Source organism: Cyrtonyx montezumae, unplaced genomic scaffold (assembly GCF_038088225.1).
Source record: "Cyrtonyx montezumae isolate F1298 unplaced genomic scaffold, pur_monq_1.0 scaffold_32, whole genome shotgun sequence".
Taxonomy (NCBI): domain Eukaryota; kingdom Metazoa; phylum Chordata; class Aves; order Galliformes; family Odontophoridae; genus Cyrtonyx; species Cyrtonyx montezumae.
In genome coordinates, this window is record NW_027072037.1 from 1,581,127 (window position 1) to 1,595,602 (window position 14,476).

Sequence of the window (14,476 nt, forward strand, 5' to 3'; positions counted from 1 at the left end):
TTGCCTGCGTGATCTCCTGTGATGAACCCCATTGACCTGCCTTCGTGGTGGACTTCTCCCCAAGTAAATCCCCCCACCATCGCACCTGCACTCCCTTATCTGCTCACCTGGAGGTGGCTTTCCCCATCCCTGTTGTCATCCTCTCCCAGCGAGGACCTGTCCCACTTGGATGCTGACATGAGATGAGAGCTCCTTGTTGGAACTAACAGAGCCATGTTCGGTCCAGGTGGGATGAGCGGGTGCAGAGCACTTGCCTTCCCTCATCCTACAGCAGCTAGGCCTTGCCACATCAATGGAAAGCCTCACGACTGAGCTCAGCCACCTCCAGTCCCCTTCAAGAGACTGCCCAGAGAGCCGATTGGAGACGTTGAGATGTGACCATGCACGCAGCACTTTGGAGAACCAGATCCCTGCTGTTCCCTCCCTGCTTCAAGGCCTGGGCAGCTCCTAGGAGTCCAAGATGGCCTCCGAGCCCTTTTGTCTACACCCTTGTTCGGTCCTGATGTGTCATGTCTGGTTTTCGTTAACGTACTGAGACTCAAATGAGTCGCTCTCGCAGCGTCTCATCCCGCATTCATCCCGGTTGGACCCTTTAGTTCAGATGGGGGATGAGACGGGAGAGTTGGGCCCGTTGTGTTGAAGCTTTTTGTATTTTATTTTATTTTTTATTTTTAACTCTTGCACCTTAATCTCTCACATCCTTTCTCCGACGGACTGCGAGGGTGGAGAGGGGCTTGATTCCCGTTATGCAGCTCATGACTACACCCCACCGCAACGTTTGGCCGACAGCTCTGCCTGCACCCCAGACCTGTCGGAGTTTGGTTTTGATTTTCCCTTTGGTTGAACTCTGGGGAGGGAGGGAGGGAGCTGGGCAGGGAGGGTTGTTTTTGTTTTATATATCCCAGGAGCCTGGTAGCACAGACCAGTTAGCCTCATAAAGTCCATGAGGCGTGGCTGGCCCTTCGGACCACAGCCATAACCCGAGCACGATGGGAAGGTGTTGGACAGACAGACAGTGGGAACGGCTGTGACAGTGCAATAGAGACAAGCATCCGCTGCTAGACAACTCCACTGATTCAACTCTTGGTTTGCCTGAAGTCAAGAGGGAAGGACAGATGGACAGATGGTTCACATGGACAGAGAGAGCTTCCCCGCACTCAGCCCTGCCTGGTGACACAATGCAGCCACAATGGAGTTGGGTTGAATTTACTTAACAAAGAAAGAACTTTTTCAAAGAACAGGAAGAAACAAACAAAAAAAACCAACAACTGTAGTAGCATGGAGCTTGAAGGAAGCAAATGAAACCCCAAGCACTTGCCTCAAAACTAGTTTCTCACGCCTGGTGTTGGGCTCTGTATTGTTTGACGACATTCAGTATCAGTTGCCCAAACATGCCAAGTTAAGAGTGCATTGGTGGCTCTGCTAGTGTGAACAAACTAAACGAAGCACTTTATTCTGTATAGATAAGGGAAGACAGGGAGGGGAGGGGAAGCTTGGATGCGTTTCAGAAGCGTCTTAAGTAATGTTCTAGGAAATGTATTATTATTATTATTATTACTTTTTTTTTTTTTATGACCATGTGTAATCAATATATGTTTATCTCTAATGCCAAGTACAGCAGTTACTCTCTTTGGGACGGTGTTGAGGGGGAGGCCAACACTGCTGGTTCAGCCCATCATTGTGAGGCCACCAGGGCAAGTCATTGCCTTCTGCAGATATAGGAGAGTCTTGTTTTCTTGTTGGCCCCGTTGGCTGATGCCTGGGAGGTCCCAAGAGGTGCATCAATGCTGCCTTCCAAGCACAGCTCGCAGCCAGCCTTGGCACCACAACTCCAGCATGCATCACCATCCTAAACTATCGTCGGCCCACAGGTGCTGGAGCTGCTCTCTGGGCTGCCCGTGAGCACAACGAGCCATGGTGGGCTGTTCTGGGGTGTCCATAGAGGCCAGGTCCTTGGCCATGCTTTGAAACCTGCTTTTGGTCTCTCACCAAGGCACGTTCAGGGTTTCCTGGAAGTGGTGAGAGGACAGAACTGGGCCTTTCCACTGCGTTCTCCCGGTCTAGAAGTGTTATGACTGTTACCAAAGAGGTTGCAAGTGGAAGGACTGAATCAATAAACAATTTGTCTTTTATAAAAGAAAATGTAGAACTCTACCACTTTCTTTGTTCCCATGGCATGCTCTCACAGCTGCTCTTGCATCACGTGTGGACTCTGCGCTGGGTTTGGTGGGAGGTGTGTGGCTGTGTGAGACAGCCAGACTGTTGTGGGACCAATAAACACAGCTTTTCAGGGAAGAGTGATGCGTGGGTGAAGGAAAGGGCTGGATGCTTACAGCCGTGAGGTGGTAGTGGAGGTGAGGACTGAGACCCAGGGTCCCAGTGTAGGCACGAAATTTGGGTGCACTATGAGATCAGGCTCCACAAGCACCTTTGGAGGGAATGGAGAAACCAAGGAGCCCATCCAAAAGCACCCAGCATCTTTAATGATTTGAAATGGAGCTGTGGGAACTTCACCAGCGCCAGTATTGGGAAGCTAATGGAAGAAAAGCTGATTCTGCTGCACCCTTGGGATGTAATTTTTTGGCTATCATTGGTGAAGATATCCATAGGGGTTGTGGAGTTTTGTGCATCTCAGCAAGGAAAATGCTCAGTGACAGCAAGGAGTGGTGCCTCCCTCAGTATTCATCCTGGCATTTCTTACTGAAGATTGTCTTTGGGCTGAAACAGCCGTGGCAAGAAGTGCTGGAAGGTCTCTGGGCCAGACTTTTGCTTGGCCACATGTAACTGTGCTGCCTTCCTTGGGCCAGCTCTGGCTGGTGTTAGGCCTTGTTGCTGATGAGATAGGAGTTTTCAAGCTGCTGTTTTTCCTTTTATCTTTTCTTGCTCTGTGCTAAGAGTGGCACCTCCCAAACTTCATCACAGATGCAACCAACACAGGAGTGTTCAGCTCCTAGAGGACAAGTGCAAGGTGAGCAGCTGAGAATGCAAATGGGGATGCTAACTGAGCTTAATCACTGCTTCTCGAGCCATTATCAAGGGCCCACACATAACAACTTACTGAGATGTGACAGTGCTCCCACTGACTTCCAAGGGCCGTGCTGTTGGCTTCAAAGAGCCCACATTTGCTCAAGGAGCAGCTGAGCCATGGGAAGGAGCCCTCACTCAGGACCAAGCAACTACAGGTTTCCATTCTGCAACCAGCCAGCACTGCTGAGGCATTGGTTTCCAGTCCTAGGAGCAAAGTGCTATCCCACCCCTGCAACGCATTACTTCATTTCTTAATTCTAGGCAACAGCTCTTTCCACTTCTGACACAAACCTGGGAGTCTTCCATGGGAATTGCTCCAGAACTCAATGAAGGGTGACCACTTATTTAGTTATTTCAACCACAGATTTTTTACATTTCATCATTTTGAACATTTTGGTTGTCTTTTTTTTTCCTCTTTTTTTTTTTTTTTAATGCTATCAGCTGGAAGCCAGTCACTTCAGATTTATTTTTCACGTGAAAATGTTTCATTGCTCTCCTGACATAATCATCTTCTAAGGAGATTATCCCATAACTCTTAGAAAATCCTTACAGTGAAGGCAGGACAAGACTCTGGTTCCTTTACTCACAGAAAATTATCTTTTCTTGCAAGCTCATTTCAGTTTCTTAAGACTGCATTTTGAGCTAGGCAAATCTGACAGACTTCTGATATCGTAATTTTCATGCTCTGTTGAGGGTATTTATTTACAATATTTGTATTTGTTCTTTTTCATTACGTTCACCCCTGCTTACTCCCTGTGATGATGTCATCCAGCTGTTTTTTCTCTTCCTATATGAGGACTAGAAACGTATATCTATGGAGGAAATCTTTGAGGACATGGACACTAAAGCACCAGCTCTGAAATGGGGGAAAATAATTGAATCATAGAATCAACAAGGTTGAAAAAGACCTACAAGATCACCCAGTCCAACCATCCACCTATCACCAATTGTTCCCACTAAGCCATGTTCCTCAGCGCAATGTCAGAGCTCTAGAAGCTGGGGCTGCCCATGGGGCTGGTTTTCTCCATGCACTCATCACAGCTTTTGCTCAGTCCTTGCATTTGGTTGCCATGGACATCCATTTGCAGCTCCATCAACATTCAGAAAAAAGGAATTTGGGGAGAAATGATTTCAAGATTTATTCTGAAGTGAGCCACGGGTTGGGTAGCAGGAACATGGTTAGGTTTTTGGTCTAACACATCTCTGTCCTGCTGCCGGTAGACTCGGGTTTCTAACAAAACATCATCATGACCACTTAAAAAAAACACCCAAAACAATGCATTTTTTCTCAGTAGGAAGCTCGCTCTGAGCCAAACACCACTGAGATCTCCAAGAATTTCACAAATTAGAATACTGCTTTAAAAAAAAAAGTTCAGAACAGTAAAAATAAGAGACAGCATAAATATAAAACCTTTCCCTGAAGAAAAGCACTTGTCCCTCCATACGTGAGGACACTGTAATCTGTGATTGACCACAAGGAGCCCAAAAGGATGGAGATGAGTGTCATACTGCTAGCTTGACACATCCCCTCTTGCAGCCCTTACTCCGTTACATCTCTTCAGTCCAAAGTCATTACGGAGGTGAAGAACTAATTTCTTTCCCCCATTTCACTGTAGTGTTCGAGGAATTTCTGCTGCCAGTACTCATGTGCCTTTTAACTGTCTCATCCCTATGACCTTCACCACGTGGGAACTCCTCGGAGTCCCTCAGGTCTGATCCACACCCCTTCCCTTCTCTTTTCCCCTTCTTTTTCTCTCCGAGGTGCTTTGTAGCACCACACCGGCAGCAACCTCAGCTGAGGATACATATCAGAGACCCCTCTGTCTGGAAAAACATTCTCTTCGTGCCTTCAAAACCCTCTTCTGCCTCCAGCTGGAGAAGCTGGAAAAAACAGAGGAAGAATTGGAACAAGAGTAGCATCTCTTTGTTCTGCCAGCTGAGACTGGAGTAGCACGATGCTCCATGTTCTTTGGCCTTCCCCAGCCCCTTGCATGCTCTAAAGCCCTTTTTTAGTTACCTTGTGGACATCAGCCAGTTGCCGTAAGGCTTCAAGTTAATTTTCCCCCTCTCCCATTTGACTCAGTGAAACGGTACCAATCACAGACTCAGTGCCCTACACAATATCTAGAGAAACCTCATCTCCCTCCACTCCCCATCCATCCCTGCCCACTGGAGAAAGGAAATCATGCTACATCTTCGTTAGCCGCAGAACATTGAGGCGCACGGGAAGGAAAGTGGCACCAGAGGCGTATTGGATCTCACGGAGGACCCCTTCCCACTTCTTCTGCTCTTCATCATACCTGGGGAGAGACAGACAGCTGTGGTGAGGAAAGCATCTCCTCTCCCCACCTTATAAAGCCCCCACCTCCTCAACGACAGGCTATGACATGCTGATACCAGCTGCTGGTCCTGCAGGAGAGCCCGCAGAGCCCTGGGGGATGGGTTGGTACCACCAAGATGGGACATCCATGGTGAAGGCCCAGAGATGCCTGCTGAGGGTGCTCTAGAGCCACAGACCTGAGGGACAGGAGCTAGCCCTGTGTGAGCAGCTGTCAGAAAGTGCTTTCAGTCTCTGCTCCCGTGTAAGACAATCTGACTTCCAGCCCAAGCACTGGCTTAGGGAGAGCATTCATTGCACTGACACTGCCTCAAGCCAAAGAGGAGGACTGGAACCAGCACCAAACAAAATGCCAATCCAGGAGAAAAAGGATTTTCCCTGCTATTTTCATGTAGGAGGGCTGGGAGAAATCACTGAATCACCTAACTCACCCTTCAGCACAGCACAGGGCACATATCTCACCCAGAGACACCATGCTGAGCCTTCAGCTTTGTGCTGGGGTAACAGCACCTCCCAGAACCATCTACTTGCTCGGTGTCTGATGCTGAGTAACACCCCCATCTCCCATGGAGAGCCCCAGGGAAGGTCATCACCTCCAGACATCGTTCAGCTCCGTTGGCACCAGCTCCCCCGACTCCGTCTCCACCGTGGCGAAGCCCCCGAGCAGGTAGAGCACCCCGGACAGGCTGAGCAGGCTGACCGAGCTGCGCTCCTGCGGGAACTCAGGGAAGGTGTCCCACCTGCCATGGCAAGAAAGGGACACATTAGGGCACCCAGCCCACCCTTGTGTCTCACTGAGAACCTGCAAGTGAAGCAGCAGGTCCTATGGCAAGACTGGAGCCCAGAGCCCAAAGTCAGGGAACGCAGTTCTTGCGTTGGGTGAAGATGATGAGATGAAACAACAGCCCCACAAAGCATCCAAGGGCTTAACTGATTGATTAACCCACTTTGATCTGAGCCTGGTGTGATCCTCAGTAAAATGGTACCAATGACAGATGCAACTACACAATGCCCTACTCAGCAAGGCCTCATTGATGCCCAGTTGCCCAAGGAATACAGTCTGGGAGGAACTGATGTGAGGAGCTGCAAGGATGGTTGGAAGCTGCTTAGGGTACACCTACAGCTGGTCCTGGTGTAACTACACCCCAAAGGTGCTCAGTACGTACTTGTTGGTGGCAATGTCATACACTTCCACAGAGCTGGTCAAGCCAGAGTCGGTCACGCCAGCTGCCACATAGATTTTGTCTTTGTGCACAGTGGCTCCAAACAAGGAACGGGCAGTCTTCATAGGAGCCAGCTCCTTCCACTCAAACTTATTTGGGTTGTAGACACACACCTTCTTCAGGCACTTCCTAGGGAAAGAGGAGAGAGAAAGGGATGCTTGAGTGCCATCCCAGGGGCAGCTTTGCACTGAAGGAGTTTGGGGATGCCTGTTGTGAAGTGGGTCTATAGAAGGGATTTTGGTTCCCTCTGTGTTGGCTTCAGTGCATTTGCTTGGATAGGCACTCAAGTTTGCCCATGCCCAGAGATACTATTTCTGCATGACTGCTTTGGATTAGGAATCTTAAAAGCTCAGCACTGTGTGTGCACACCTGGATAAAGAGCCTCTCAGAACCATGTGTACAACCTTCAGTTGCTGTTTCACTGCTGCTAACTCAACCCTGCACTGCAAAACATCCTCACAAAGGTCCATGTTATCCCACACAGTGGACAGAAGAGTGAGCTAAGTGGATCCTCTTGGCCAAGTTATGGCAAGTTTTGCTCCCTCTACTTTGGGGGATGACTCCTTGGTTTCTCCTGGTTTTTGACCTACTTGTCACTTCCTTTGCCTCCAATGATGTAGACAAGGTCCTTGTGTGACACCACTGCGTGGCCATAGACTGCGTACGGAAGGGAATCAGCTTCACCCCACTTGAAGGACCTGGATCAGAGAAAGATGGGAAGAAAAAGGATTTGTAGCTTACTGGGTGAGGCAGAGTATGTGGCATTTTCCACACCTGGAGGTGAGCATAGATCCTGACAAACAGAAAAAACAGAGTCTTACAAGTATGAAGTTTTCAATGTGATAATGCTCAACAAGTAAGTTTTGTCATTCTAAATACGGAACAGAATATAAATATATATTTTGCATTATGTAAAAAATGAAATCCAGTGAGACTTCAGAGTTGTGGTCATCAAGGAACAACGTGTGCTTAGGTCCACATTCTGGAGTGCAGGGCTGTGCTGAAGCCTCTGAGTTGCTCAGAGCAGAGCCCACAGCTTTGTCTTCAAGTGGGGCTTTAGCACACCAGATCCCTTTATTTTTACTCTGTTGTGGTTTGTCTTGGGTAGCTAAAAATGGAGCCAGATAAAATTTGGGTGCATTTCTTGGACCTAAAAGAAGGGTCAGGGGACAGGTATGCAGGCCCAAATAGGGCTGGAGTTTCTCAGGATGTGTTTTGATGTCCATGTAGTTCAGATTCATTCAGAATCATAGAATCATAAAATCATTTGAGTTGGAAGGGAACCCTAAAGACCACCTGGTCCCAGTCCCCGCAGTGCACAGGGACCCCCACAGCTCCACCAGGTGCTCAGAGCCACGTCCCCTGACCTTCAGTGTCTCCAAGGATGGGGCACCACCACCTCTCTGGACAACCTGTGCCCATGCCTCACCATCTAGGGTAAGCCCCCAAAGACCTGCACTTCATTTTACATGAGAATGGAGATGCCTTCTAATTGCCTGACCACTCTAGGCAAACAACTGCTCTTGTAGGCCAGCACTTTACCCTCTCCAGGTTTGCTATAGTTAAACTCTTTACCTAAATTACACCAGAAATAAGAATGGTGCTGATCATATCTCTGCCAGCTTCCAGTCAATTCTTAGACCACCCCCATGCATGTGGCAGGAGGACACGCACTGCTGCCCAGCGTTCTGGAAAAATGAAATTGGTTTCAAATCACTGCCTCTAAAACAGCCTTTGAAGCAGACATATCTAAAAATAAATGGAGCAAAGGCTTGTTAACACCTACCACTGTGCCTCTTTAGGGCAGAGAGGAGCAGCCTTTGGATATTTCTGCCTCCCACGAGCAGAACAAGACGGTGCCTTTAAATACAGTTCATGACATAATCTGGTTCAGAGCCCATTGTGCAAAAATAATTGGATATTATGCCTGATATCTATCAGGGTGGGCCATTCAGCACCACATCTGAATACTTTCAAAACAAACTTTCCTGTCCTCAGGCACTCCCTGTGAGACCTCAAACCAATGGGCAGGAGCAGAAGGAAAAGCTTTTCCTCTCCTTTCTCCTCTGAAAAAGTCCCACATGAGCATCTGAGGAGATCACACTCCTTTGTAATTCAGTATCCCCATTTCAACTTCCACCTTGGGAGCTTCAATTAGAACAAGTGGTGCAGCTGGAGAGAGCAGCTCAGAGTCCCATGGTACAGCCTGAGTCCCAGGCTCTGGGTGCAGAGCTTGAGCTCTGTCACTACGCTCCGTTGGTCCCTGGAGAGCTGGATTCACTTTGCACAGCACCTGCCCCACATCCCCTGCCAGCCACCTCCTGCCCCACACCTGCACCCCAGCACTTACAGGCGGTCATAGCACAGCACTGAATCCAAGGTCTTCTCTCCCTCTTTCAGCTCTTTCCCTCCGACCACAAAAATGGAGTTTTCTGCCTCTCCCAGCCCAAAGAGGCAGCGAGGGGAGGGCAAGGGGGGCATCCCCAGCCAGTCCGAGTCCAGATGGTCATACTGAAAGGAAGCACAAAGTCATTAATGTGTGCCTTTCCCCAGAATCCAGAACAGCATCCATTCCCAGACGGACACGTTCCACTCTGTGGACCCAAGCCTTGACTTGGAACAAACTCAGCCATTTTTGGGTGGGAGATTCCCATGCTAGACCTATAAAAGATAGTTCCTGGGACTGGAAGAACCAAAATACTTAAATCTTAGAGGCTTTGCTTGAATCACTCCAGAATCAGCATGTGTCTATGTGTTTCATTTTGATATTTTCCATCTCCTCCAGGTCACGGTGTGGTGTCTACAACATGGGCTACATAGCTCACTCAGGCAATGAAGAGCAAAATGTTTCTCCCCTCACCATTTCTCTTTCTTGCAGGCCAAGATTAGTCAATGGGTTGCTCCTCTGCTTCTCAGGATACCGGTGTCCTCTGCCACATTGTGTGAGATGAAATGCATGTACTTCTGCACAAAGACGTTTTACACAATACCATTCTACCCAACATCTACAGGGCACTGAGCTCATGGAATAGAATCATTCAGGTTGGAAAAGACCTCCAAGACCACCAGGTCCAACCCCAACCCATCCCACCATGCCCACGTCCCTCAGTGACACATCTCTACAGTTCTGAAACACCTCCAGTGACCATGACCCCACCACCCCCCTGGGCAACCTGTGCCAACGCATCACTGCTCTTTCTGAGAATATTTTTTTTCCTAATAATCCAACCTGAAGAGACTGCAGTGATCCCAGCTGTTCATGCTGACCAAAACATGTGATAAGATGCGGAGACTGAGACATGCAATGCAGGCCAAACTCTTGGATGTCTGAGGATCGAGGCATTACCCCACCAGAAAACAAAAAAAAACCATGAAAGATTATGAGACAGAAGTGGGAGGGGGGGGGGGCTCTTCAGATCCCAAAGTGCTTAGAGAGAACTGTAAAACAGTTCTTCATTTTTAAGACAGCTTTCTGATGGAGGAGGAGCACTGTGGGTCAAGTTTGGAGTGACCTCTCGCAGCCGTTCGGTGGAGCCCTACAGGAGGAAGCTGTGACGGAGCACTGCCTGAAGCACTGTTTTCTATGGGCTTGGGCCAGGGAGCTGCAGCTTGTTGGGTTGCCTCCAAAGCCTCAGCTGGGTGCCTGTGATTGCTGTCCCTTTGTGAGCCGTGGACCACATCTGTGTTATTTATAGTGCAGGCCTGAGCAGCCCCATCACCGGCAGAGTTCCTGCTTCTCGATGGGTTCGGTATTGTTCTCAAAGCATAAATCTTAGAAGTGACAAATAAAGGATACTCTTTTCCATCTGGAATGCCAATGGAATTGTCCTGTTCCTGCCAAAACCTGCAAGGCCTCCGGGATTTATCAGCACTTATATATATTGATGCTTGTCCTTAAGTGTAAACTAACCCTGACTGAAGGAGGAACGTGAAATTGGGGAGGATAGAAACAGAGTCCAAAGGTGTGAGAGGCTGCTGTGTTATACAAGGCTTCATTGTACAGCTGCCAGCTGTCCTTGTGAAGCTCCAGCTGAAAAAGGCTCAGAACACTGCATTCATAAAGGATGAAAACTGGTTGAAGGGGCCTCCAAATGTCTCCCATCCAACTCTGCTTCTCAAAGCAGCCACAGCTTTGAGGTTAGAGCAGATTGGCAGGGCTTCTTGCAGTGAAATATGAACCATCCCCCAGGGTAGAGGCTTTGTTACCTCTCTAGACTCCTGCCTCAGTACCACACCACCTCCGTTGGTGAGGTTCTCCTTACAGCAAATTGAAATTTCCCTTAATGTGTCTATTGCCTCTCGTACTTTCTATGTGCAGCCTTCTAGCCCTGCCCATCTCGGCCCAGAGAGGTGGTGTAGTCTCCTTATCTGGAGATGTTCAAGGCCTTCCTAGATGCCTACCTGTGCAACCTGGTCTAGGGAAGCTGCTTTGGCAGGAGAGTTGGACTCAATCTCCAGAGGTCCCTTCCAACCCCTACAATTCTGTGATCTTGATGATCCATCCACATCCACACCCATGCATCCAGATGGGGTCTCACAAGTGCTCAATCAAAAGTAATAAATCATTTCTCTCAAAACGCTTGCTGCAGTCACGTTGTTAAATGAGTCCAGGACTTGGAGGACCTTTCCTGCTGCCCAGGGAACTAGCTTGCCTGCTGAGCAGAAAAACAGGCTGCCCATATCTGCTGTGGCCAAAGCTCCTCTTCAGCGCAAAGGGTTCTGTACCAAGCATCAGTTCCCCAGACATTCCCCACTGCCTTCCCTTTCCATTCTGCTTTCTCAGGCTGCCATATCTTCCCATTAATCCCTCATTTTATGTCCTTCATGTGGGCTGCATAGGCTCTGAAATCAGGCGAGGACAAACACATTCCTTTCACTCATGGTACAGGTACACAGTCCTAACCATCATAAGGTGTAAAGCTAACAAAATAAATAACACCAAATGGCATTGTTAGCTGAGATATTTTATAAATGGTGTTATTTTGAAAGATTATCAAGATGGAAAAGAGACAATCAGTATAAAGAGAAACGCTCACCTGCCTCCAAGGATCAAGGTTTGCAGGGAAAAACTCCACAGAGGAGGAAACTCCAACAAGAGATCCTTCCCCAGTGGTGGTCAGCCTTCAAATGGGGTCTAGGAGAGGTGAAGTCTGACTCCACCCCTTCTGGTCACGCAGGTGCATTGCCTTCACCTGTGCTCCCATGGCTGACTCAGTGCTCACCTCAAATCAATCAGTGGTTCAGGCCATGATTCAACAGTTCCCATACGCCCATAAAACATGGGAAGGATCAGACCTGTGTGTCTCAGCATGGGAACTTTTCTTGTTTTACCCTTCCAATACACTGTTGCTTCCTTCCACAACAGATGTGAGCCACGGGAGCTTGTTTACCCAGGAGACTTCAGGGTAGACAGGGAAGGACGTAAGACTCACTGGATTCCTACAGGGTTGGCAGTGCCCTGTTAGGTCCCTGCAGGGAAGGTTTTCTTGGGTTACAGCCCAACCTGGAGCTCAGATTGCCTGCTCACAGCTCAGCCTGCTCACAGCTTTGGTTATTGCTGAGTTAGAATAGACACTTTTCCTGCTGGATATCCCCCCAGAAATGTCACAGCAGAGTTTCCCTTGCACATAATGGAAATGACCGAGGCAGAGACTCAGAGATGGAACTAGAATGCATCCATAGACAAGAATATTGGAAAAGAGGCAGATATTGGTAGGCAAGGACGTACTCTGTGTCCTTGAAGTGTTTACTCTGTGGCTATAGCTGCTGTTGTTCCCTGTGTTGGCACCTGGCAGAGTCATCTCTATGTTTTGCTGGAGGTCCATGCCCAGGGAACGTAAAGAATGCAGAGACCTGGTGACTCCAACCTAGTTTTATGTGCCCTATGACAGGCAGGGCTGGACCAAATGCATTGGCCAAAGTGATGGGCCAAAATGTCAGTGGCCAAAAATCCCTGTTAGTGTTATGTATGATAAGACTATGGCAAGAAAATCACTAGTAAAGCAACTTAAATGTTTCAACTTCATTCACCTCTTTCATTTCAGCATCACGTGGCAATGGATATTGCTAACATCAATAAAGACTGGTGATGCTCCTGGTCAAAGAAAAGAAAGAAAACAAAAACTAGTACCTGTAGGAAGTAGGAACTCATGGGATCCTCTTTGTTGTCCTCATTGTAGTACAGTCCTCCGACAATGAAGATCTGATTCTCTTTGGTCACCAGACTGACATGATTCTTTGGGATTTGAGCAGACAGGGAGGCAAAATAGCACTCATTGGCTGTGGGATCATAGGCCACTGCTCCACTATCGCTCACCATGAAAATGAGGTCCTGGAGGAACATCCCAAAACGCATCGTGTCATTTAAGATCCCTGGAAGAGCATCTTCCTCTGTATCTTCCTCCTCATCTACTGCTCCATTGACAACATTGTCTTTTGCTTGCTTCTCATTGCTTTTCTTCACTTTCTTCTTCTTTACCACAGTGAATTTGCCTTGCTGGGCATCCTTCACCATCTGCAGTTTCTTGAGCAGCTCTGGGCTGGACTTCACCACGGCCTGCTTCTCCACGTGGTCCTTGATGTAGTCCTTGGGCATGAGGCGGAAGCGAATGCTTTCAAAGACAACAGGCAGGGCCTTCTGCCGGCTCTCCTGGTCCTTGGTGCCCACCCACTTCATCACCACTTCAAAGACGTTTTCCTCTTTCTCAATGTTGAGTGAGTCACTGGAGATGATAGCGATGAGCTCGTCGGGTGAGAGCTGGTAGAATTCCTCATCACGAGAGACCAGTGCAAAGCGATCACAGATGAAATCCCGAGCTGCCACGGCCAGCCGGGCGCAATCCAGCATCAAACCCAACCTGAAGATAGCCAAGCAGTTGCTGAGACAAAGGCGCTTCTGTAAGAAGGACACGCAGACAGTAAAGATGGAGGGGATCTGGAACATGTTGGCCACGGAGAAGATGTCCTGAACATTCTGCTCTGTGATCTCCAGCTCAGAGGTGTAGATGTAGTGGAGGATCTTGCCCATGACATCTGGATCAACATCTTCCAAGCTGACCTCCCTCTTCTTGCTCTCTTCCATATCTGAGAGGAACATGGCCCGGAAATAAGGGCTGCAAGCTGCCAGCACCAGCCGATGGCAGGGAAACTCCCTTCCCTTGACTTTCAAGACACAGTCCAGAAACTTATTGTGGTCCAACATGTCTTTGAGCCCATCCTGGAGGAGGGTTTGCTGGTAGAGACGCAGTTCTTCCACTTGATCAAAAGGCAAAGCCATGGTGGAGAGAGTAAGATCTTTTTTTTTTTTCCTAAGCTCTCTTTTGTATCTATTTATGAATATATCTGTATGTGTGCCTTCGGTAAAGAAACTTTCTCAAAGCAGAGCTCACAGGTCTCTCTTGCTTCCAGACCTCCGGCACACTGGGAATGTGAATCGCTCGCTACTATCGCAGCTGTCTGTGTACTTCAGCTTCCAGTGTAGGGCTTTATATATAGCCACCGTGCTACAAAGCTTAAGGAATCCATATTGGAGCATGTGTAAGACGATCACCCCTTAATATGACACACTGGACAAGGGGGGAGGGAGGGGACTGGGGAACAGCTGTACCTCAGCCTGGATGCTTCAGGAACCGTCCGTCAGTCGATGAGTCACTGCATCCCATGATGGGAGGACGTGTGCGACCCTATGGCACCTCCCCACTCCTGGGAAACATCCTCTGGATGAATCAAACACCCTAATCTGCCTTCTGGGTCACGAATGGCAGGGATGAGACCTCTGACACTGCTAAACAGAACATTCCCCAACCGCTACATCTTTTGCGGTGGTAAAAACAGACTGTGAATCCAAGCTGGAAAGATGCAAGAAGGGAGCATCCATGCGCTGTGGCAT

At 48.6% G+C, this 14,476-nt stretch overlaps 1 protein-coding gene across 1 annotated transcript; it reads right to left on the reverse strand.

The window, feature by feature from the left end:
- Positions 1 to 4,918: 4,918 nt before the first annotated feature.
- KLHL40 (kelch like family member 40) lies at positions 4,919 to 14,031 on the reverse strand. Its single transcript, XM_065745009.1, has 6 exons — positions 12,719 to 14,031; positions 8,939 to 9,099; positions 7,179 to 7,286; positions 6,532 to 6,717; positions 5,959 to 6,105; positions 4,919 to 5,327 (listed from the first exon to the last, which is right to left on the reverse strand). Exons 1-6 carry the CDS (start codon positions 13,862 to 13,864, stop codon positions 5,216 to 5,218), a joined length of 1,860 nt encoding a protein of 619 aa, XP_065601081.1. The 5' UTR covers positions 13,865 to 14,031; the 3' UTR covers positions 4,919 to 5,215.
- Positions 14,032 to 14,476: the final 445 nt, after the last annotated feature.

What these genes read in the sequence shown, in the direction of transcription:
- KLHL40 (XM_065745009.1), bottom strand. Translation starts at nt 13,864, where the DNA reads ATGGCTTTGCCTTTTGATCAAGTGGAAGAACTGCGTCTCTACCAGCAA. An exon ending in GTGCTGTGCTATGACCGCCT is followed by an intron (nt 7,287 to 8,938) that starts GTAAGTGCTGGG and finishes TCTCTGATCCAG; the next exon opens with GTCCTTCAAGTGGGGTGAAG. An exon ending in TATGACATTGCCACCAACAA is followed by an intron (nt 6,106 to 6,531) that starts GTACGTACTGAG and finishes TTGCCATGGCAG; the next exon opens with GTGGGACACCTTCCCTGAGT.